Here is a 23,021-nt window from a genome sequence, read left to right as displayed (position 1 = left end):
TTAGGGTTTTGGGGGTAACAGAGTGGTAGCAGAGGCATGACTAACCACTAAAAAAAAAATTATACTTGAATATAAATTGTAGTTGCTGTGAAAACCTTGACTTTAAATTGGTTACTACTTTATGCTTAAGACTGCAGGAGGCTGTTCAATAGTTATGAAAGCGTTGGCGTTCTTGCTTGTGATGCTGCTTGTCACCCGGGAATGTTAATGTCTTGCCCTTCAGTCACTTAACTAACAGCTAGAGTTCATACGGGTAGTACTCATCTAGCGATTTCTTAAGCATTCAGTCTGAGTTGACAGAGTGCAAAGAGTTTGAAAGCACCAAACATCTGTTTTCTGAGCTGTAAAACTGTACCAGACTGTAGGAGGAGATCGAGAGCTGCTGTGTTGCTCTTGCAGGCGTTGAGCGGGATTTCAAATGCTCGACTACGTGCAACTGGGTACATGCAGCCCAGTAGCTCTGGATCTAGTCTGCTTGTCAGGTTCAGCCCATATAATGACTATTTTAGGTCTCATCAAATGTGAAAGAAGCAGCAGCAGTTAAGGATTGGTTTTTTTGTCTGTCCGCCATCTGCCTCCTCCTTTCCATAGTTAGGAACTTGTAGTTTCTGTACCTCCATTGTTAGTTGAAAGGCAGTAAGTAGGTTGTTGTTAGATGTAAACATAATGCTCTTACTTAATTTTGTAGAAAGTTACTTGCTTCATCTTCAGTATGCATTGGTTACTTCAGGCATTGGTTACTAGACTGGTCAAATCTGGTAAATTGCAGTGCTTTAAAAATTGTGTTTATGTACAGCTTAATGAGAAGGACTTGAAATGCTTTTTTAATCTTTTAAATAGCATGTACAAGTTATTAAATAAAATGGAAGGATAGTCAGTCTTGTTGGAAGCTTTTAAATTTGGAATGGTGCTTGAGGCTGAATTTTGGTGCTTGAGGCTTGAATTTTAAGTACTGTCTCAAATCTGTAGAGGAGCCAGAGTGACTTTAGGAATTGTTCTCAATCGGTAAAACCACAAGGCTAGTGGGAAGATGATAACCACTGCACTTGAACTGTTTCTGACATTAACTTTGTTTTTTCATAGGAGTAGTTTAGAACTCCAGAAGTGTCTTTTACTAGTTGTGCACTGATCAGCAAATACTGAAATTCTGAAGTGCATCAAAATTGTTTTTGTTTTCATGCTGCCTGTATTCATGACTGTTTTCATACTGATTTAGGATTGCTGCCTTATTGGGGCTTTGATTTCAGCCACTTTAATCTATCAGTTTCAGACTGGTCATGTGGAAGCCCATTTTACAATATTGAGCTTTCAGTTATTGCCTTTTACATGTAGTATTTCTGTAGTTCACTGTAGCATGTTTTCACATGTTCATCTTCTCTTGTGTTACTGTGAAATATCTTCACAATTTACTTCATAATTTTCTTGTATCTTAAAGATTTCTTTTGTTAATGCTCAATGTAGTAAAAAATTGTGTTTTGTGAACTAGAGAGTAACTCTGCATTCTTTTTACTTTTCAGCTGTTTACCGATGGCATCACCAATAAACTAATTGGCTGCTATGTGGGTGACCTAACAGACGATGTGGTTCTGGTTAGGATCTACGGAAATAAGACCGAGCTCCTAGTAGATCGCGATGAGGAAGTGAAGAGTTTCCGCGTGTTGCAGGCTCATGGCTGTGCACCTCAACTATACTGTACTTTCAATAATGGCCTGTGCTACGAGTTCATGCAGGGAGAAGCACTGGATCCAGAGCATGTATGCAATCCAGATATTTTCAGGTAACCTTTTTGGTTTTTTATTCATTATTCAGGTTCTATGATGCATTTATGGTGTTCTGTCAGGCCCAAAGAACCTCAAGCTTAGTTTATGAGCAGGCAGAAAAGAAATACTTCTGTAAGCCCATACTAAGTTGATGTTCACGCTCTTGATGGCTCACTGTCCTCTGTCTTAGTTATCATGGTATTTCAATGCTGAACACATGACACTTGGTGCCTCACCAGAAGACTATACGCTTGTTAGAGGTCTGCTTATTGCGCGCATTTAGCATTTGCACGTTACCATTAAGGAGATCGTTTAACATGGTGGAGTTGTAGGGGGCTGGACTTGATTAAAGCAAGTACTCCTAGCTCTGTTTCTAATAGTTCCTTTTGTTGAATAGATTCAAGATAGTCTTCCTTCCATTAAGACATACTTTTTTAAACTGTTAGCAGTGAACAGAAAGTGCTGATATCTTAAGATCTTAGCTTTTAATGTATGCACTGAAATGTATTTGCCTAACTGAGTCAGTTCTTCTAAAGATAAGCAAGTTGAAGAGTAGGCTGTGAATACAGGTGAAGTATGCATGCTGTAACTGAACTCCATCCCTCCTGCTTCCTCTCTCTTAAGTAGTGCTGCCAATGACATTTTGAGTCGAGTCTTTAAAGATGCTACCCTGTAGCTGTGCTGCTCTTGTTTAAACCCTCTTTGGGTTCCCTTGCTGCAATTTTTTTACAGTTTTTCTGTTAAACATATTGTAGTCGTCTTCTCTTGTTGCTAGGAAAAATATGATAAAGGCTGTCAGATCTATTGCAAATATAACATTAATTTAAACTTTCGGGTTTTTTAGGCTCATTGCCAGACAGCTTGCTAAAATCCATACTATTCATGCACACAATGGATGGATCCCTAAATCTAATCTATGGCTGAAGATGGGGAAATACTTCTCTCTCATACCCACAGAATTTACAGATGAGGAAGTAAATAAAAGGTAAGTACTTCATTATGTGCTTTCCAGATTTCCCATTCTTTTTGGTTGAGGGGTAGAAGAATGTTTAAAAAAAAATAGGTTTAGGTACCACATAATGTTGAAGTTCATAAAATTTTGAGTTTTGTCATAAACTTGTATACTGAAATAGCTATATAAACGTCACATGTGATAGGGAGAGACTTTTAATTCATTTGGTATATTGTGCGTGTATGTAAGAACTATGTACAGTTCTTACTTGGTCACTTTATGAATGATGGTAGTTTTCTTCACCCTTTTTAAGGAACCAAAGTCAAGTGAAGTACTTCTTCAGGTAACTGCATCTAAAGAGCTTTCCAGGAGATCCATCAGTCTCCCAAACTGAGACTGTGTTCTGGGGTGAATAGTGAAAGCATGTTTCCTGGGGTTGCAGGAGTACTACTGCTTGTTCATTCTGACCTGTACCTCTTAGCTGTCCTCTATTTGTTCAGTTTATAAATTAGTCCAAAATAGGGTGGTGTAAAAGTAAAGTCAATCAAAGGCTGTTTTGTGTGATCGGATGAGCTCCCAAAGGTGTTTTCTAGAGGATGAAAAGGTATCTGTGCAGTCATTCTAGACTTGTGCTATCATGGAGTTTCATCTGAGTTTAAAGGTTTAATTACATTTTGTGTTTAGCATCCCAGTATAGCTTTGGACTTGTAAATCAAACTTTCTTTTCTTAGGAGCTTAACAAATTAAGAAAATATTTTTGAAGGGTTCTAGCATCAGTCGCTCGAAGATTGGGGTGAGAGGAAGGCAAAACTAGGAGCAATGTTTTACATTTATGTTAACCTAAATAAAATTTCTATGATGTAATCTGAAGCTTGAGTTGAAGACAATGCTTCTTGGGAATTCTATGATTGGAGATCAAACTTTTAAGCTAAGTGTAATTTGGAAGTGTTTGTACAATATCATCAAACTTCATATCACTCACAAAGCAAATTACAGCTTAAAAACATTCTTCACAGAACTTCTTTGAAATCACGGATGCCAACTACACTTCTTGCTGTGTTGTAATTAAAGAATGATCTGGCAAAGTTGTTTGAATTTTTTTCTTCTACAACATAACATTAGGAAAACTGAGAAAATTTGAGTAGTTAATTGAAAGTCTAAAAGAAAATGCCCACTCAAGCATATTTATTGTGACTAGAAAATTAATGCTAATTTCCTCTGTTACAGATACATGTAGTACTGGTATTCTACCCGAAGGAAGTAATTTAATGTGAGCAAAAATGGAATTAAATATATGCTATATAATACTTTTAATCTTTACTCCTTTAAAAAACGTGTGGCATTGTGTTCCTGATTTTTGGACTACTGTCATTTTTAGAGCACAGACAATCATTAGAGAATGGGTTTTGGGGAGGACAGAGGGAAATAATTGTTGTAATTTGACTGCTGTAGTGGTGCCAGGGGGAAGAGCCCTCTAGTTTGGGAGAAGGTCTATTGATTTGTTTGGAATAAAGATATAGAGGAAGATAATTTATTTCATCACAAATGCTCGGTATCAAACATACAGTACTAAATATTAACACTCAAACTTCTTATACCTGAAAAGGTTTTTAAGTGACATTCCAAGTCCTCAAGTTCTTCAAGAAGAGATGGCCTGGATGAAGGAAAGACTGTCAAATTTAGGATCACCAGTGGTACTCTGTCACAATGACCTGTTGTGTAAGAATATTATTTACAACAAGAAACGAGGTAGGTGTTGAATTAACAGTAAGTAGTGGCTTAGTTTGTTTATCCTGTAATTGCATTTGCTACACAAGTAGTGTCATTTTACTGACTTTAACAAGTGAACTCAATTTGAGCTTTTGATACCCAATGAAGTGATGATAATATCTGTGCATATTAACTTGCTTAATTAGCTAATTCTCATCTATATGTTATTGTGCAGAGGAAGAATGTTGGTGTTCCTTGCTTTACTTTATGAATTTCAAAGCGTGTAAATGTTTGTTAATTCTATTCTAGTCATATAAAGCTTTTTCAGGGGGGGAAAAAAAATCTTATAGAAAATAACCTGAAGACGTTATCTCCTGTAACATGTGTATTGTTCTGGTTTATGATTGTGGGAAGACACCTTCATAACGAAGTATGTTAGTGATACTTAATACTATATTCTGTAAGTCAGTTTATTTCCTGCATGAGGTACATAGGCATCTTAAAGATTTCTATTGTAAATAAATACTTTATTTAAACAGTTGTAGGCACTACACATCATAGCAAAGGTGAAATACAATTTTGTTTTTATTATAATTAATTTAACTCATAATTCATGTTATTAAAGAATGCCTTAGCTAAAATCTAGTGAGCTTCAGCATAAACTCACGGTTTCTTTTGTTGCTGGATTCTAGTGGTTTGAGGTTCGGTTACTAAATCAGTTAAACAGGATATTAAAACAGACAAAAAAGTCAAACTTGCGACACTAAAATGGCCGTGGTGCAGTAAAAATGCACAACTCTCCTCCCATTTCAAATGTCTGAGCTCAGCTGAGCGCAACAAATTCATCAGATCAAGATTTTCCTTTGAAGGGAGGATGGCATGTTCCTTCTAGTAGCTTCATATTTGTGACAATTTGATTATAAGACTGTTGGTATCTAAGCCAGAAGTGTGTGAAGTAAATGGCTGTGAATGGAACTGAAGTATTATCAGTTGTCATTGGTCTTTGACATTTGACACTTATATACCTTAATTTCTAAATAAAAACTAAGAAAAACATGCTGGAATTTGTTCTAGTATAAAGACTGTGTATGTATGCACAACCAATTTCAGCATCAAATATGCACCGAATGCATGCGAATTTAGAAAATAGTCTTTTGGTGGTTTGTATACAAATTTCCCTCCGAGTAATACTATTTTGAAGGGAATTGCTCGTACTTTTAGTTCTATAGGTACGTATGTATATACACACAATGCCATTAACAGCAGTTTCATATTCTAAGAATTCAGTTTGAAACTTCGGTGGTTTTACCTAATTTCAATGGTAGATTATAGAGCTCTGCTTAAAAAGAGGAGGGGGGGAAGGACGGAAGGTATGCAAAAAAAAAAAAATCAGCCTGTGGTCTTACACACACTGGAGTTGTGATACTGTGGTACCAAAAATAAATCTATTCTTATTGTGTGGGTTTTATCAGTGTTGAAACTACCTTGAGTTTCAGCATTCCATAATGGACCCACTGAGGTAAAAAGAATTTTTATAGTCACTTTTCATAGTAGAACCATCCTGCAAAAAAAAAATAATCAGAGGAATTCCTTTAAAAGGCTCACTATCACAGTCAGTAGGCTTGAAGTTCCTACTTTTAAAACAAATGCTATATGCTTTTCTTTCTGTAAACAGAATGGAGGAAAAAACAATGTCAGCAGTGCATCACTTGCAAGCAATCCTACAATAACGAGTGTGTGAGTGCTTAGTGTTTGGGGACAGGGTGGGGAAGAGGGAGACACATAAAGCACTTTGGTTTCAAACTAGCTGTAAACATCTTGGGGGGGGGGAAGACTTGGAAATATGAAATACATTTATTAAATTTACATTTGAATGTTGCACAGGTGCTGTGTTTGTAAAACTGCAATCTGGGTACAACAGGTACCACTTTCATAGTAACCAAACCTCAATGCCATCTGTAGAATATTTGTCTGTTTGAAAGCTGTTTCTTACAGTGTACTTTTTACAGACCAAAAAATATCAATCTGTCTGTTAGTACAACCTTAAAATGAGGACCATGATTTTAGAAGTGGAAGCTCAGCTTTTAACTGTAAATAAAACATGTATTGCTGGAATTCTCTTTAGCAGAGCAAAAGCTTTTATTGGTATGCAGATAATTTTGCAAATAGAATCTTTAAAGACGTACTTCATTAGGAATGACATCGAACTGTATGAAGGTAGTTAACAACAGCTTTGATGCTGTACTCTTACTAAATTTACCCTTTCATGTAGAAAGAGTCCTGTGTATCAAAAAGACCTTGGGTCACCCTAAGGTGGAACTGAAGAGAGAGACTCGGTCTTCCAGATTAACTGCTATTTTTTTTTTCCCTCTCACCAGTAAAGGTTGAGCGAAGCTGGTAGCGTTTATCTGGCTTTTCAGAAGCTGACACCAACAAAATAACTCATTTATTCATTTTAGCAACACTGTATTTACTTTGTGAATGCTTAATTTGCACACTTGCTAGGCACAGGGTGGGCGCATCTAGGTGTGTGTTAAGCTGTAGAGTATCAACAGATACTAGGACTCCTGTCCAGTGCAGTTAGAATGACTCTGGCTGTCCCAGTGCTTTGCTTTAGACTTGCCCTTTGCATTAAATCCATGTTAAATTTTCAGACTTGAAAGAAAAATCATAGCTGTGCCACGTACTGCTTTTAAGAAGAATCAGTCTCATGTCCTTAAATTTTATTTATGAGACTGGAATAACATGTTGAGTGTTAGCTTCGTTTAATGGAGTGTCGCTCATCTTATTTGAATTTGTTCATGCTGTGACTGAGAGAACTGTGCCTCTTGCTGTTTTGTTAATGTCCGTTTGTAGTCACTCAGGATATGAAAATTTGCAAGTGTTACTTTACATAACTTACAATTATCAATGTGAACTACTCTTTAAAGGATATAACTCAAAGCTTCACATTGCTCTTAATTACAGTTTGGGCATCAAGATAGTCAAAATATGCTTGATGCCTGGTACTGCTTATTTATAGACTTTGTTCTAATGCTCTTGAAGTTTGGTGCTGGTTTTTTTTTTTTTCCCCGATGTGACCTGGGAGTTTCTAAAAATACCTTATGTTTTTAAGAGTATTCAAATACTTGCTATTCAGTAAGACCAAGTATCAGTATTCTTTTTTCTATATCTGTATGTGCTCTTTTTGAATGTATTAAAATCACCTGCCAGGAAGTGTGTAGGTAGATGGCTGGTTTTGTTTTGTTTATTCCCTCTGCCTACCCAATGTTTTCTATGATCTTTGGTAGGAGTCTGTGGGTGCTCAGTGCTTCTGAAGACTGAGGTATGTTTAAGGCTTCTGGTTTTGATCTAAAAACCGTTTTGTTTTTTTTTAATTTTTTGGCAAAGGTATATTGGGTATTTATAGCTAAAATTATTCGTTGGGTACATGACCCATTTGTGAATTTTCAAGTATGTTCATAGCATAGACAATTGTCTTTTACTGAAGCTGTCTTCTAGGGCCTGAGTGGCTCACCCGATGAGCAGGATGGGACGGAACTCAGGATACATCATTCTGCTGTGGTAACTTCAGCTAGGACTTGCACATTGGAAGTGCTTACCTTATTAAAACATTAAAAGTGAAGAGCAGCTAGAAACAGAAGTGTCATTACCCTCCTACCTTTCGGTTCCCTGAGGAGATCTAACAGATGTCCTCTTGACTACTGCTTGGATCTATTTAAAAATTTAATTTCTGGTGTGTGTAACACAACATGTATTCCATTTTGTGTCTTTTATGTAGTTTTCATAAATTACATTGCATGTTCTCTACGCTAGTAGACACCTTGATGAAAGGAGTGTGTTTCAACTTGAAATGTTCAATACTCTTGATGTCTCTACTCCCATTGATAACAGTACCTTCTCCAGAGAGATGATAGAGATTAGTTTTAAATCACGTCTCACATCAATAAAATACAAATGCACTTAGACAAGTGTCTTTTGTTGGTCTGCCTGCTCCCAGTGAAATCAGTGGGATGTCCAAATTCTCTGTACTTATTAAAAACCTCAAAATAAAAGCTATCTGCTTTGACTACTAGTGTAAGCCGTATCTTTTAAAAGTGGCTTTCCTTTATGAACTGCAGTAAATCTTAAAAGTAACTTATAGTACTGTGGATATTTAAACAATTAATGCAAAGTCTCTTCTGCTTCTAAAGCAAGGTAGCCGAGACATGTATGCATTTATGAAGTAGCAAGCTTGCAGTTTTTGCTTTCTTTCAGTTTCACGGAAAGAACTGAGCATCTCAAAGGTCCTTTCCAACCATGAAGATTCTATGATCTTTATTTTGGACCTTTCATGAAAAATTAAATTTACGGTTGAGTTCCACAGTGGCATAAGTCTGAAAGAGATCAGTAAAAATGCAGGACTTCTTAACTTTAAACTTTTGTCTTACTGAATGTGAGTTTGCCATATTTTATTCACCTGCTACGGATTAGGTATGCCATTGTTGCTGCCTTGTGGTGGCATGCACTGTGCTACTTGTGCACTGACTGGAGGTTTATCACATCACTTATTCACATGCATCTCACCATAGCAGAGTGCCTGGTAACAGCCTCATTTGTATCCTGTTAGATTCAATTTCTTATTGTACCTAATATTTTTTTTATATCTGGAAGTAAGTTTTAAATGTTAGCTGTACTTTAAAATACTTAATAGCACATAGGTATACTCAAGATGACATTTGAATGTGAAAGAAATTTAAAGTATTTCTTATGTTGATATTTGCAAAGTAGACTTTTAACTGATGTGTTTGTATTTTACCTGGTGGAACAAGGAAAACTGTCTGAATACAAGCAATATCTAATGTTTGGGGGTATGTATAGGGGGGCAAGTTCAGGAGGTCAGTTGTGTAACAGAATATTAACCAGGGTTGGGCTGTGTATTTTGACTGGCTTGTAACTTAGAGGTATTTCTTTTAAAAAGTAGTACTACAGAACCAGTGGGAAATGCAAGCGTATACAAGTATGAATCTTGACTGAATCTGCCAGTCAAGCAGTGGCAGAAACTAATCTGTGACAATATTATAAGATCTTGGTTGCAGCTGCTGTAAAATTTCTTGTCCCTTCAGAGTTCTAGAGAACCTCAATTTTCCGTTGCCAACAAGATTTTCCTGGGAGGAGCTTGCTACTCTGCAGGCCATTTTCATGTTGGTTTGTCAGAGCCTAAAAGGTTTAACCTCATAACCTTGGTAAGCAATCCCCTCTTTCTGTGGAAGTAAGGGTAAACTCTGACTTGGAGGATTGTGATGAAGTGATTTTGTTTGTGTTGTGGAGTTTAACTTCCACTATAAGTGCTTAGACAAGAAGATTTATCCATCTGGAAAACATTAATGTGTTAGTATTTCAAATGCGGTAAATGTGAACTGCATAGATACAAGGAACGCTTCTGACAAAGTTGTTCTGTGGTAACTTGTTGTATTTGATATGTGCAATATCTATTCCTAAATCTCGAGGCAGTGTATCAGACACTTAAAATCCTTAGTCTAGGAAACGCATAACGTACTTAACATTATTCTTGATTTACTTTTTTTTTTGACCTGAAGTTCTGATAGTTAGCTCTAGTATCTGTAAGATATTTTAAGTCATGCTAAGAAGATTGTTCATTGTGATAGAAGGAATATGTTTTTATTGAGTAAATCTGCAGTTACCCATGGAAAGAATGGGTGTAGAAAGGGAGAAGAGTCCAACTGTGAAAACTACCCATTTCAGCATAGCAGTAGGAAATGTAAGGTTGTAGATTTTAATGTTCTAGTGCAAACAGCTCTTAAGTTAACCCATTGCTTCCTTTTGTGATATTTTTAGTAATTTTGCAGGTTTCCTTTAAAATACAAGTGCTCTAGTTTTACCTAATCTATCTTCTTAACGTCTTGACTGTTTGATATAGCGTAGACATTCTTGAGCAGGTTCAATGCTGTTTTACACAATGCTTCACAATGGAGTGAAGCATCTTCCCCAGCTTCACTATAGGTAAATGTAATTTTAAAACATCTGGGGCTGTCTGCTGCTTTATCAGTCCGCTTTATCAGTCCTTGTTTACATAACACTACGTAGTTTTATAATTTCAAGAATTTGAGGATTGTCTCATGGTTTCCTGAGACTAGTTTAAGCCATCTAAAAAAAGCAAGAATTACAAATAGCCTTGCTTTCTAAGTGCAGCTGGAGGAAGCAGGGAATATCAACATGTTGCAATGTGTTAGTCCACTGTGGTTGCACGCTTGTGTGAGAATTAAACAGGGTTGTTCTTTCTTAAGTCGGGGAAAAATTGACTTGCTATTTCTACATAAAATTTAAATAAAGGATCCTCTACTGTATTTCTTATTTTGAAAGTAAAGGATGCCCTCATGTGGTAGAAGTTAAAATTGAAATTCTGCTATGCAGAGTTTAAAAGTAGAGAACTGTAAGTTCTAAGTAATTATATAAGAGCTTTCTTGGATGTGAATGTTCAAGTAAATCTCATACCATAAAAATCACAGCCTTACCCTGGAATGTCTTGAGTGCGCACAACGGGGCACAAGTAAGATGGGTGTGTGGTTTTGTTTTGTTTTTTTCCCTTAAACTTCAAAGGATACCAAAGGATTAGGGCTGTGACTTCATTTGATACAGGCTCTGATGTAGCTGCTGTTGTGTCTCACATAGGTGATGTGCAGTTCATAGACTATGAGTACTCTGGATACAACTACCTGGCTTATGACATTGGAAATCACTTCAATGAATTTGCAGGTAAAAATTGGATTTCTGGGGTAAAGCTAAACTGCTTTTGTAAAAACTCATTCTAGCATATTGTCTTTTTCTCTATCTGTATATCTAGATACGTGTATATAGCTGTTCATCTGATGGTATAAAAATGTGTTAATGTCTCGTCTTGCAGGCCAGTTATACCCTTCCTTTGCAGCTCTGCTAACCCAGAAATGGGAACAACATGTCCTAAGTTTTGGCAGAGTTAGATAAATACAGAACTTGTAGCTTTCACAGCATCCTTGTGTGAAATGATGAAACAGAGACTCAGACCACTGAGTCATTGCAGTGAATGCTCATTCCACTTGCTCCATAAAAATAACCTTGAGTGTATGTTATACACTCAAGTGTATAACCTTGAGTTTTTTCAGAAGATGGGGCAACAGGAAAAACCTAGATAATCAGTATAGATGGAAAGTGTAATTTTGTGAATTTAGGGGTCTTAATCTACCAGTTGTTTCACAAACTGCATGTGTAAGTCTAGGTAACTTAAAAAACATTGGAGTTAATACTTGTTAATTTAAGTATTTGAAGAGCAAGTGTTGTGGTTTAACCCCAGCTGGCAACTAGGACCATGCAGCTGCTTGTTCACCTCCCCACCCTTGCCAGTGGGATGGGGAGAAGAATTGGAAAAAATAAGGAAAACTCATAGATTGAAATAAAGACCAGACCGTTTAAGTAAAGCAAAAGCTGTACACACAAGCAAAGCAAAACAAGGAATTCATTCATTACTTCCCATCGGCAGGCAGGTGTTCAGCCGTCTCCAGGAAAGCAGGGCGCCATCATGTGTAGCAGTTACTTGGGGAAGACAAAATGCCGTAACTCTGAATGTTATCCCCCTTCCTTCTTCCCCCGGCTTTGTATGCTGAACATAACATCGTATGGTATGGAATAGCCCTTTGGTCAGTTGGGGTCAGCTGTCCCAGCTGTATCTCCTCCCAGCTCCTTGTGCGCTCCCAGGCTGCTCACTGGCAAGCTGGTATAAGAAGCAGAAAAAGGCCTTGACTGCTTAGCAACAACTAAAAGCATTAGCGTGTTGTCAATGTTATTCTCATCCTAAATGCAAAACATAGCACTACACCAGCTGCTAGTAAGAAAGTTAACTTTATCCCAGGCGAAACCAGGACAGCAAGATAAATTCTTCATAAAATATATTTGAGAGGCTTTTTGATTTTTCATCTCGGACTTCTTCTGAGAGTCTGACTACATCTTTAAGGAGCAAGTGCAGTAAGAAGACTAAACACACAGAGACTTTTTTTTTTGCCTATGGAGAGCAGTTGTGCCTCACCTCTGCTGTTTATCCATCCAGTAAAAATCTGATTTTTTTTTTTTTTTTTTAAAATCTAAATTTGAGTGGATGTGACACAGGAAAGAGTTTAGTTGCTAGGCAATTGCAGTGTTTGTAAAGTAAGACTTAAAGAGAATTCCCAAATCCTCTGTGAATGATAGCTAGTGAGAGTGAACTGTAATCCAGGTTTGGGACACCTGGCAGACTCCCTATGGCCTGTGACTAAGCACCTCCAGTAAAACAGGGCAAAAACATTGTCCCTTACAAGTCCCTTTTCCTATTAAACGTGTAATATTTGATAAGTATGGGAGGGCTTTGGTTTCATAATGCAAATGCTTTTTATTGAGGCTTCTCTCTAAGCCAAACTTGTTCAGTTTCAAAATACAAGTAGAATATATATGTGGCTGAAAGCATACAGGATAGACCTTTCGGCTATGTGGAACGCTCTCATTCATGTGTGAGAAATTCTTGCCAACGTGTAACTGATAAAATCAGGTCAAAGTAAAAACCACTGATGTTAGTCCACGTTAATTTGTGCACGTGTAGGGGGTGAGGAGGGGGCAAGTAGTCCAGTAATGTGATCCTACTGGTCTTTTTAGACACCGTAAGGTTCTAATAGGTATTTTTTTTTCTTTTTCTAGGAGTAAATGAGGTAGACTACAGCCTTTATCCTAACAGAAAATTACAGGAACAATGGCTGCGATCTTACCTTGAGGCCTACAAAGAATATAAAGGATTTGGCACAGAAGTCAGTGAAAAAGAAGTTGAAGTTCTATATGTCCAAGTCAATCAGTTTGCACTGGTAAATAACAAACTGTTGATTAGAATATATTAAATGTTGTAGAGAAGCCTGCTACTCTATGGAGAAATGTAATTGCCAGTGTCTGAGTGCTGTGGTATGTGAAGGAAAACTTCTTCAGCCTGTTCTATGGAAACTTTCTCTTATGTTGTGTCTTAAAAATTCTCTGTAGACTATTTCTTGTGAAAGAGGCACTGAACATGCAGAAAATGAGGTGAGCTTTTAGCAGGTATTTCTGTTGGCTGTTTATTGGTCTGTCAAGTTCCTGAGTTTGCTAGAGCTTGTGTTTGGTTTGTGTTGAATTTTTTTCTTGTAATAGTAAGAAGATAGAAGAGCAAGGTAGTGTGCTTCATGAAGACCTAAAAATCATCTGACTTTAACAAAATTTTATCACCTCACTTTAAAAAGGCTTTTAAGGTAAAATTTGGATGCTTTTGGAGTTTTTGTAACTTTTTTTAAACAGATAATTAGGTCACTCTAGAGTCTTTCAGTACTACCATAACTCTTACCTTGCCTGCAGTGTCTTGGCAAGCAGGAAGTTGCTTTCACATTTGGTTTTGTTCACCTTAGTGGTTCAAATTGTAACAAAGAGCACATAAAGTCACACAGGTAGTCTTCTGTGGTTCCCTGAAGCTTTGCATTTCTGTAGAGTGCCGGGGCTGGCTGTGTAAGTCTTCTCCACGCTCCTTCTGCATTTTGTGCATTATAAGCTGTCTCTTGTCTGTCAGGCTGTCTTACCCAGACTTTGGATGTAAAAGTTCACTCCCTAGTTCATTCCCTTTGAAAGGGTGGAGCATGTTAAATTTTTATCTGCCTTCAGAAAAATTTCACCTGGCTTTGGTGCCTTGTCCTTCAGAGGAAAAAAACCACATCAAGTGTAATTCATGGAGGTAGAATAAGTCAAATAGGTGTTGCATTGCGTTCTTGAATGCTCCAATTATGTATACTGTGAGAAGTAGTTTGGAGGTAAATGTCTTCCCCAATGTGCGCCCCCGCCCCCCCTGAGGTTTTTATCTCTGTGTGATTTCTGAAGATACTTTACAGATTCACATTATTTTTGTTACGCTTTGCCCCACTATCTCTGATCTTGCTTTGCCTAGAGAATGTAACAGGAAATGTTACAGCAAAAGTGCCTTTTACCCAACAGCTAGATAACTTTATTTTGCTATCTCCTGAAGAATGACATACTAAACTATTCCTGGGAGGACTAAGGCTAAGAAGCCGGTTTGGCCTTATTTAAGTCCTCTGACTAATCCAAGCACAACTCTGTTACTGTAACATCTTCAGTTTTCTGGCAAAAAGCTGATAGTTGCAGTGAGGAAATGCAGTTCATGTTCTAGGAAAATGATTATTAAACAAGCCCTTAAAAAATACTAGCTTGTTCGCCATTATTCTTTTAAGAATATGTATTAACTGTTACTGTCAGTAACAGTTAACTTCAACTCTCAATTGAACTGTCGACTGAACAGTAACTTCAGCTGTCCCATTCATTTAGGAAAAGCAGATCTGCAGTCAAGTAGGCTGGTGGTCTGTTTTAAAATATATAGCATTGTTTTGTCAGTTTTAAACTATGATCATACTAATGTTTTAAGAGGATAGAGTTCTGTTTAGAGAACAGCTCGAGACCTGCCTATAGACCACACATGAAGCACAAATACTGCCAAACACTTGTGTCAGTCAATGTGGGAAGCTTTGTTAAGAGCAAATATGAACTCAAGTTAATGGATGCTGGTGTGAAATACCAAACTGCTCACTGTCAGGTGAAGCTCTCTAAACTAGAGGTACAAGAAAAATGCACATGTACATATAGTAGTTGTCATTTCAATGTATTTTCAGGAGTGTGTGCACACATGTGTCTTCTACACTTCTGGTAAAGTGTTACATGCAAGCTTCGGGAAGCCATTTAGGTAATTACTGTAAGCAGTTATTTACCAAACAGAAGTATGAAGTATATCGCTTGTAACCTGGGTGGTCCAGAAATGTCGTCCACAGGGAGACTATCAAGTTCATATGTTTGTGTTCTTTTGAAGTATGCTAACAATTGTATCATAATGTAATCCGTAGTTTCAATCTGACTACTTATCTGGACTCATAATGGAAGTAAGTTTGGAACAGATGAGAAATTTGTGTAAATGCTGATGAGTTAGAGGTTGTCTTGTGTATCTACAGATCATATCTCTTTGTCCAAGTCAGTAGTGAAAGTGAGCTGTAGTTATAATTGCTCTAAGGGTTGTAATATAAAAGATTAAAAAGGAATTTCATATTTACACTAGAGTTGAATGCATGTAGAATAATATATATTTAATTAGTAACAGTGGAAATAGTCACATTTCTGTGCATTTTTTTAATGTGGTGTATCTTGTTTTACAATAGTCTATTCAATAGATGCCCTATTTCATAAATGCAACGTTATTTTTTTAAAAAGCGCCATGTGTAGAGTCAGGAGGCCAATGTATTTACTCCTCCGATTGCCAGTAATTAATTCTATAATACTTGTTTACCAGTCTCTTTAGTAAAGAGGTATCAAATAACTTTACAAAAAGATTGAAGTTTGAGAGTTTTCTTGTAGATAACTCTTTGTCTCAATGTGAGAATATGTTTATACATTGGATAGTGTTAACCTTTTGCTAATAACTTTTTTTTCTTTCAGGCTTCCCACTTCTTTTGGGGATTGTGGGCTCTAATTCAAGCCAAATATTCCACCATTGACTTTGATTTTCTAGGGTAAGTTTGTTTGCTACATATAATCGTAGAATGCTTGAGGCTGGAAAGGAACCTGTGGGGCCATCTAGTCCCACACCCCAGCTATCAGAAAATCTGAGGTCTGAGCAACAGACCTGATTTATTTGATCATACTAGAACTCTTAATTTTTAAGAGAAAACAAGATGATAAAAGCTATCTGTCTGCTTTTTGTTGCTGAAAGTTCCCTAAATTAGTATGTACCCCAGGGCTAAAAAACATGGTATAACAAGGCACGAAACATAACTAGAGGAGTAAATGTTTTGGGGCATTGAGTGTGGTGGGGTGTTTTTGTGGTTTTTGTTGTTTGTTTGTTTTTTGTTTGTTTGTTTTGTGGGAGAGACAGAGGCATAAAAGCCAAGTTGGTCAGTGTGGTGTGCTACCTGTCAGACAGAAGACCTGTGTTTCCAGCTGTGCAAGAGTCAGGAAATGGGGCTCTTGCACAAAAGAGCTTGTTTACTTTTTATTGCATGGAGTGTTGATCTTGGAAATTTCTAATCTTTTTTTTTAAAGAGTCTTTGTAATGCCAATGAATGTTAAGTTCTGTTTCCTGAGATGCTGGCCAATAGTGTGTTTCAGGTAGATGTGTGTCTTTGGCATTTTTTTTTTTAATGGTCTTTCATAACAACAAGCAGGGGAACTAATCTCTCAACTGGGGACTTGGCAAGGTGATAAAATTAATCATTTTGCTTGGGAAAAGATAACACTTTAGAATTTTTTGCTCTGACTAAGCCAGTTTACTGGGCTTAGTTGTGTCATTTTGTACATGAGACAAATGTGAATTTCTTCATGTGACTATTGTCAAGTAAAAGTACTTGTTAGTAACCGCTAGATGGCACAAAAAGACAAGTTAAAGCACAGGTTGTAGAACCCAAAACCACATCAGTTTTGAATGAAGTGTCGTTCTCGCAATGGTCAAGATCAGATTTCTTTGGAATTGTAGTTGTTGATTGTTGGATAGTCTGTTAAGAGCTATTAAACACAGAAACACCACCTTTGATAATCCCAGAACAGCATCTGTTTTGCAAACCGTAGTGTGTGGGGGTGAGGAAGTACCATGATACGGTGGCTCTGTTCTTAATTTCTTCCTTTGGCAGCTGGTAATGGTCAATGCTGGAAACAGGGTACTGGGGTAGGTGGACTTTTGACTAGTTCTACCTAGCACGGCTGTCTTTATGTAAGGAGTTATCTGCTCTTAACTTCAAATCTCTCTCTCTCTCCCTTCGAATAGGTATGCAATTGTTCGGTTTAACCAGTATTTCAAAATGAAGCTGGAGGTCATGACACTAACTCTTCCTGAGTAATGAAGAGGAAGAAACTTTACCAAGTGGATAGACAACCCCTGAATCTTTTCTGAGAACAGATACTGGAAAAAAGCTAAACATTTGTTGAAGTTCTGTAATGCTCACTTGGTGGTTCTTGCTTTATAAATAATGCCTCTAAACAGTCCTTCAATGTTAAATTTAATATGAAGAGCATACGTACTGCTGTTGATATAAAACGGATTAGAAACTTGCTAAATCTATAAAAAGTTGTAGAAATGGCAATTTAATCCTTCTTTGTAATTTAACATATGTTGTATGTGAATTATTTATTATAAGTTTAACATGATTCCATTGCTGCTTTCATCAGTTTTTGTAAAAGTTGGGTGCAGACAGTGAAGTTGTTCCAAAGGATTTGTTTAACAACTTATTTTATTGAAGTTGCATTAACTTATATTAAAGAAAACATGGTCAGAGAATATTTTAGATGTATACAAGCAAAATATGAGTGATAATAGACTCGTGGGATCACTAGTGTGCTGTAACTAGGGAAAAAGATTAGGATGATCTTTATTTTTCCCCCTCTTTTTAAAAAGAAAAAGGTAGCTTTCTATATGATGGTACTTTTATTTTGTATGAGAATCAACCAACTTGCTGAAATGATAAATAACGCTTTGATTTTTCCTTCTTGATGCGTTAAGCTGTAGAAATGTGAGAGTTCTGTGGACACCAGATTCTTTGAGGATACGTACCATCATAGTGTTAGATGGACAGTGCACCATCTCTAACTTCTGTGGGAAAGCTGTTTGTTTATTTAGTGTACTTTTAAAGCAAAAGACCACTATTCCAAGTCTCTATTCCTTTTTGAAACTTGATTCTAAATTTGAACACTATTCTGTTCTCTGTATTTGATGTGCTTCAGCAGTATCTAGCAGACTGGACTATTGAACTGAAGATTAGTGAACAGAGATCCTGTTGCACTGGGGAGCAAGACACTTAGGTTTACAGTTCATGTATTGTTGACATCTTTCTGCTTTGTCATCTTCTAGCCTTGGATTATAGTGTTAAATGCTTGGTCCTGTAGTTGCGAATTCTGGTATGTCTCTTATCTTGGTTTGGTTTTGTTTTGTTTTTTTTTTTTTTTTTTTTCTGCTGCAGCAAATTACTTTTCAAAGTCTCCGGTTTGAAGGATAACATGGGAGAAGTGTATGACTTGAACAACGGGGCTTTGATCATCACACACATTTTCTTGTTTCTTAAGGCTATTATACCAAGAATGGTCTGGATTACAAAATGTGAATTGAAAAGAAAATGTTTACTTAACAAAACAGTGTATAAGTCTGAGTGGAAAAGAGGCTTTAAAATCTGAAAGGGGGTGAGGGGGACAGGAGGGGAAGAAACCCACAACAGAAAAATAAAACCCAACAATGCAGTGCGGAGTTGGGCAGGCACGTACTCAACTCTCATTATACTCTGAAAAACTTGGCACTTTGGTCACATAAGTGCCCATGTGTACAAAGTGTGTGTGTGTGCATATACACGTGCAAACACAAACTTATCTGAAGAGTAAATATTATGGGGAGTCTGTTGTACGGACTCCAGCAAAGATATTTATTCAAAATCGCTTTATGGCACACTGTTGTGTGTGTATGTGTATATATGCACACACGTATATACATACGTGCTTTACAAAAGCTTGGATTGATTCAGGACAAAGAAAACTGATGTGAATGAAAAATTTTCACCTTAAAAGACCATTTTGAATGGCATTCTGTTATTTTACAAAAGCAAGGTTTGGGATTTTTTTCCTCTTAACTTCTTTATATTAATCTCTGAGTGTTTCTCTGTTACCCCCCTCCCCCCGTCAGTACCTTAGAAGTCCTAATACAAATGGGAGAACTGGGATTTTTTTGTAACTTGAAATTAGGTAACCATTTTCCACTAGCGTTTGTTAGCTGGAAGCTACTATACTGGACAAATTTTCTTGGTAGTTAAGTAGAAACAAATAGCGAAAATAGACATTTGTATTTCTGTTTTCCTTCGTAGCAGTTTTAAAGGATGTTGCTAGAGCTCATGCAAGCACTGAAGACTTTAATTTTCTGTACTTTCTCCCTATTGATTTTATTGACATATGTTGCATAATACCCTGCTGTCTTGGTAGTCCCTTTAAGTTCAGTAAGATCTGCTCGGAAGTAAGATTGATAAAGATTTTTTGAACTCTTATTACTGTTTTCTTCAAGTGATGGCTTTATTTCTAGCAGTGTTGCTTTGTATTTGTGAAATATTTGAAAAAGGTTGTGAAGTTCACTTGGTCTTAAGAAATCCAACACTTGACAGATCCTGACTTTCCCAACAGTTGGTAAAACACATTCCCTTTTCAGGTACCAGTACTATTTAAGTTTGGAGTTAGTGTAATTTTTTTCGGTAGTATTTTTGTTTTTATAGCTCAAGTAGCAATAACTGTAGGAGTGGAAGCTTGCTTCTGCAGAACCAAAGCTCTTCATGAGTGCAGCTCAATCTCATTCTTGTGGAGCGAAGCTCCACTGAATCCCATAAAAGCACTTTGAAGCAGATAGTAAATACTGCAAGCGTTTCCTGAGCCACTTCGAAGAAGCACAAGGATTATCACAGGTTACAGTGGTTGACTTTGCAGTACTGGTAGAGGCTTTCATTTTGCATGTCGAAATCCATTTTACACACTTAAATGCTGCTTTGCATCAGCTTTCATTACAAGACAAGCGCAGATTAAAACAATTCCTGATAAATTCTGAGGAAATACTTAAAACTTTTTTCTGAAATGAAACGCCAGTTACCATGGGCCTTGTTCCACATCCGTTTGAGCCAGTAGCACTCGGATATTCTCACTCGCTAAGGAGTATCTACAGGTGTGTTAAGTTTGAAGCAGTAGTTTGCAATAGCATTGCAGATTATAAGGTAGCTTGAAACTGTGAATACAGGACATTCTGAATGTAAATCAGGTACTAGAGCACCAAACTGGAGAACGTGTACTCATTTCAATTAATTCATCTCAGTCTCTTTAGTAGCAATGTTAAGATATTTAAAGGAGGACAAAAAGATGACTGAGCTCTAGAAACATCCTGTAGTAGTTTTGACTGTGACTTGCCAAGAAGATATTCTGTTGCCTTTATGTTAAGCTAAGGGCATGAATGCCAAAATTAATAATTCTTACTGTAGTTAAACATATATTGTAAATATAACAAGGATTATTAGTAACGGCATTCTTGCATAAATAGCATCAAGTCAATAGACCATAGTGGCCTGGTTGCTTTTGTAAAGCAGAACAGTGTGAATTTTTTTCTTCTCATTTCTGCAGTCAGATCTGGCTAATCCATGCCTAATTTCTTAAGTCATCTAAGCATTAAAGATTTCTGAACGATAACTAGTCTTTTATCACATGATTTCAGCTCTCTTCATTTACACTTCTTCATTTACATTTTAAAAATACTTACAAATTTGCATTAACCAGGTCTGACTGTGTATGTATATACAACAGTGTAAATAACCATTTGTAAATTAGTGTGAATTGTACTGTATCTTGCATTTATGGACTTGTGTATTGCATTGTATTCTCTCCTATTTTGTAGAAATTTTGATGTAAAGAAAAAAACTAACTCTGTGTGCAGACTTCTTTTGTTAACTTGACCTGTAACAGAGCATAATAGTTTTATGTTAAGGTATCCATTTATAGCCTTGGGCATCCAGTGTCTTTTTTTTTTTTTCCCCATTAGCTTTTTTGACATCTTGCTCTTGGGAATGATTCTGGGAATAAAGGAATTTATACAGTACTAAGGTGAAGAGAAAGTCTATTCTAATAATAGGGCAAACTATGTGTCAGAGGTACATGTAGTACCTGTGGTATAGGGAAGGCTGTTAAAATTGGTTACTAAACTTCCAAAAATTTCCTATACGTTCTTGGATGCTGGTGACTTCTAAACATAAGCACGTTGAATTGAAGTACTCTTAAAAGTGTGCGCTTCTGTGGTGACAGCAATTGAGTTAGTTGTGGTAGAAGTCCCCCAGCTTAAATGTTTTTGGTGGATATAACCTTATGATAGGATTAGTTGCTGACTTGTAAATGCTTTTAATAAATGCCCAAATCACTAAAATAGTTCTGCCAGTCATTTTCCTCAACACTAGAGCTATTGGTAGCCCCTTTAGACTATTTGAAATGTACCTGAGGTATTTACCCCGTGTGCCGTTCCCTTCCCTTCCTCCCTGTGCCCACAGCCCTACTTCATTAGGGGAAACAAGCATATAAAAAGCTTCCTTTCCATACTTTAATCCTCACTATTTCCTTTCTGACTAAAATGGTGTTTTATTTTGTCAGTACATGACTTCTCATTGGAATTTTTGTGTCTAGGAAGTCCCTTTCTGAAGAGGCCTTTAATCTTGGAAGCGTAGGCATAACGAAGCATAGTTCTCCCCAATTGCCTGACTATATTTCACTACTGTTGCTTTTCACTCTCTGTCAGTTTATTCTCGTCACTGCTGCGTTTAATAACTCTGCTGGAAAATATTGGTGTGCAAATCTCATTGTCCATCTGACAAATTGATTTTGATGCAGTTTGTACACCCTGGCAGCTTTACCTGCAGCGGACAAAAGGTACACACGCTTGTCAGTGTTGCTACTTTAAGTTAGTAGGGTCCTGGGAAGTGAGTTTATCAAAGAAATATTGGTCAAGAGGAGGGATGGGCTCAGTAAATATAGGTAAAAGGAAGTAATTCACACAAACTCAAGCTTTTTAATCTAGCGAGGTATTGGATGCGCTTATTTACTTGTATGGTTTAAGGACAAGAGCAAATCGTAAAGGGGAAAGTTGGTTTCAAAATGGCATTCAGATTTCTTTTGAAGTCTTTGGTAGCTAACAAAAGCTTACAAAATATTATTTTGTTACTCCCACCAAAAGAAATCTTAAACCAAATTTGAGTAACTTTCTGATTAAACAAGACTCTGTTCTGTAGCCCAGTGGAATATAATCTCTTTCTTGGCGTAGTCCTTCCTCTAGCATGTAGAGGAGGTTGACCGTGTCTGTCAGCGTTTGAGGTGGCTGCCTATTCTTCATTTGTGTTAAGATTTTTTTTTTGTATTGTTTACTGTGTTCTTGGATGCCTTCGAAGGCGTGCTAGATTACTAAACTACTGGAATTAGCTACTGTCTCTTATCATCTCTTTCACACCAGGCAGGCTGTAATTGTAGAAGAACAGAAAGCATTTGATCAAACCTTCAAGTAACGCAAGGCTGACGAGTCCTGCAGCTCATTCTTTTCTCCCCTTTTTATTGCTGTGGGCTGCAAGCTGGTTGTTTTCAGGAGTTGGGAAAGATACAAAAAGCCACGACCTTTGGTCTTGTGCAAGGTAGGTGTTCCGTTAGCCGACCGCGCAACTTCTAAGAAAGGGGCTCTCAGCAGTGAGAAACCATGCAAATCCAGATGGGACATCTCAGAAGAAACTAAACTTTATGTCTTGTAGACCTCTGGGGGTGGAAAGGGAAACGCGCAAAATGTGTGCACGTGCCAGTTGTATGGAGATGCTCCATCTATGTGATGTGGTGAGACTGGAAAAAGCATTGCCTGATTTTTTTCTTTTTATTTTTTTTTCCCTTAAGTGACTTTTCCAATTGGTCTGATCTGTAGAGATTTAAGTTCTTGTGGTTGGGAAACCAGTCAGCTTGGGGAGGAGAGGGAAGAAATCCAGAAGATTATTAAAGAATTAAAAATT

At 37.1% G+C, this 23,021-nt stretch overlaps 1 protein-coding gene across 1 annotated transcript in view; it reads left to right on the top strand.

Annotated features, from left to right (window-relative positions):
* The window catches only part of ETNK1 (ethanolamine kinase 1), a 33,411-nt gene extending 12,323 nt beyond the window's left edge, over nt 1-21,088 (top strand). Inside the window, exons 2-8 of the mRNA XM_074586477.1 lie at nt 1,518-1,777; nt 2,605-2,745; nt 4,319-4,461; nt 11,095-11,178; nt 13,123-13,283; nt 15,931-16,004; nt 17,252-21,088. Coding sequence (XP_074442578.1) covers nt 1,518-1,777; nt 2,605-2,745; nt 4,319-4,461; nt 11,095-11,178; nt 13,123-13,283; nt 15,931-16,004; nt 17,252-17,324 — 936 coding nt within the window. The 3' untranslated portion in view covers nt 17,325-21,088. The remainder of the gene's footprint in view (nt 1-1,517; nt 1,778-2,604; nt 2,746-4,318; nt 4,462-11,094; nt 11,179-13,122; nt 13,284-15,930; nt 16,005-17,251) is intronic.
* Nucleotides 21,089-23,021: the final 1,933 nt, after the last annotated feature.

This window comes from Larus michahellis, chromosome 1, assembly GCF_964199755.1.
Source record: "Larus michahellis chromosome 1, bLarMic1.1, whole genome shotgun sequence".
Lineage (NCBI taxonomy): Eukaryota > Metazoa > Chordata > Aves > Charadriiformes > Laridae > Larus > Larus michahellis.
This window is presented reverse-complemented; position numbering and strand designations above follow the sequence as displayed.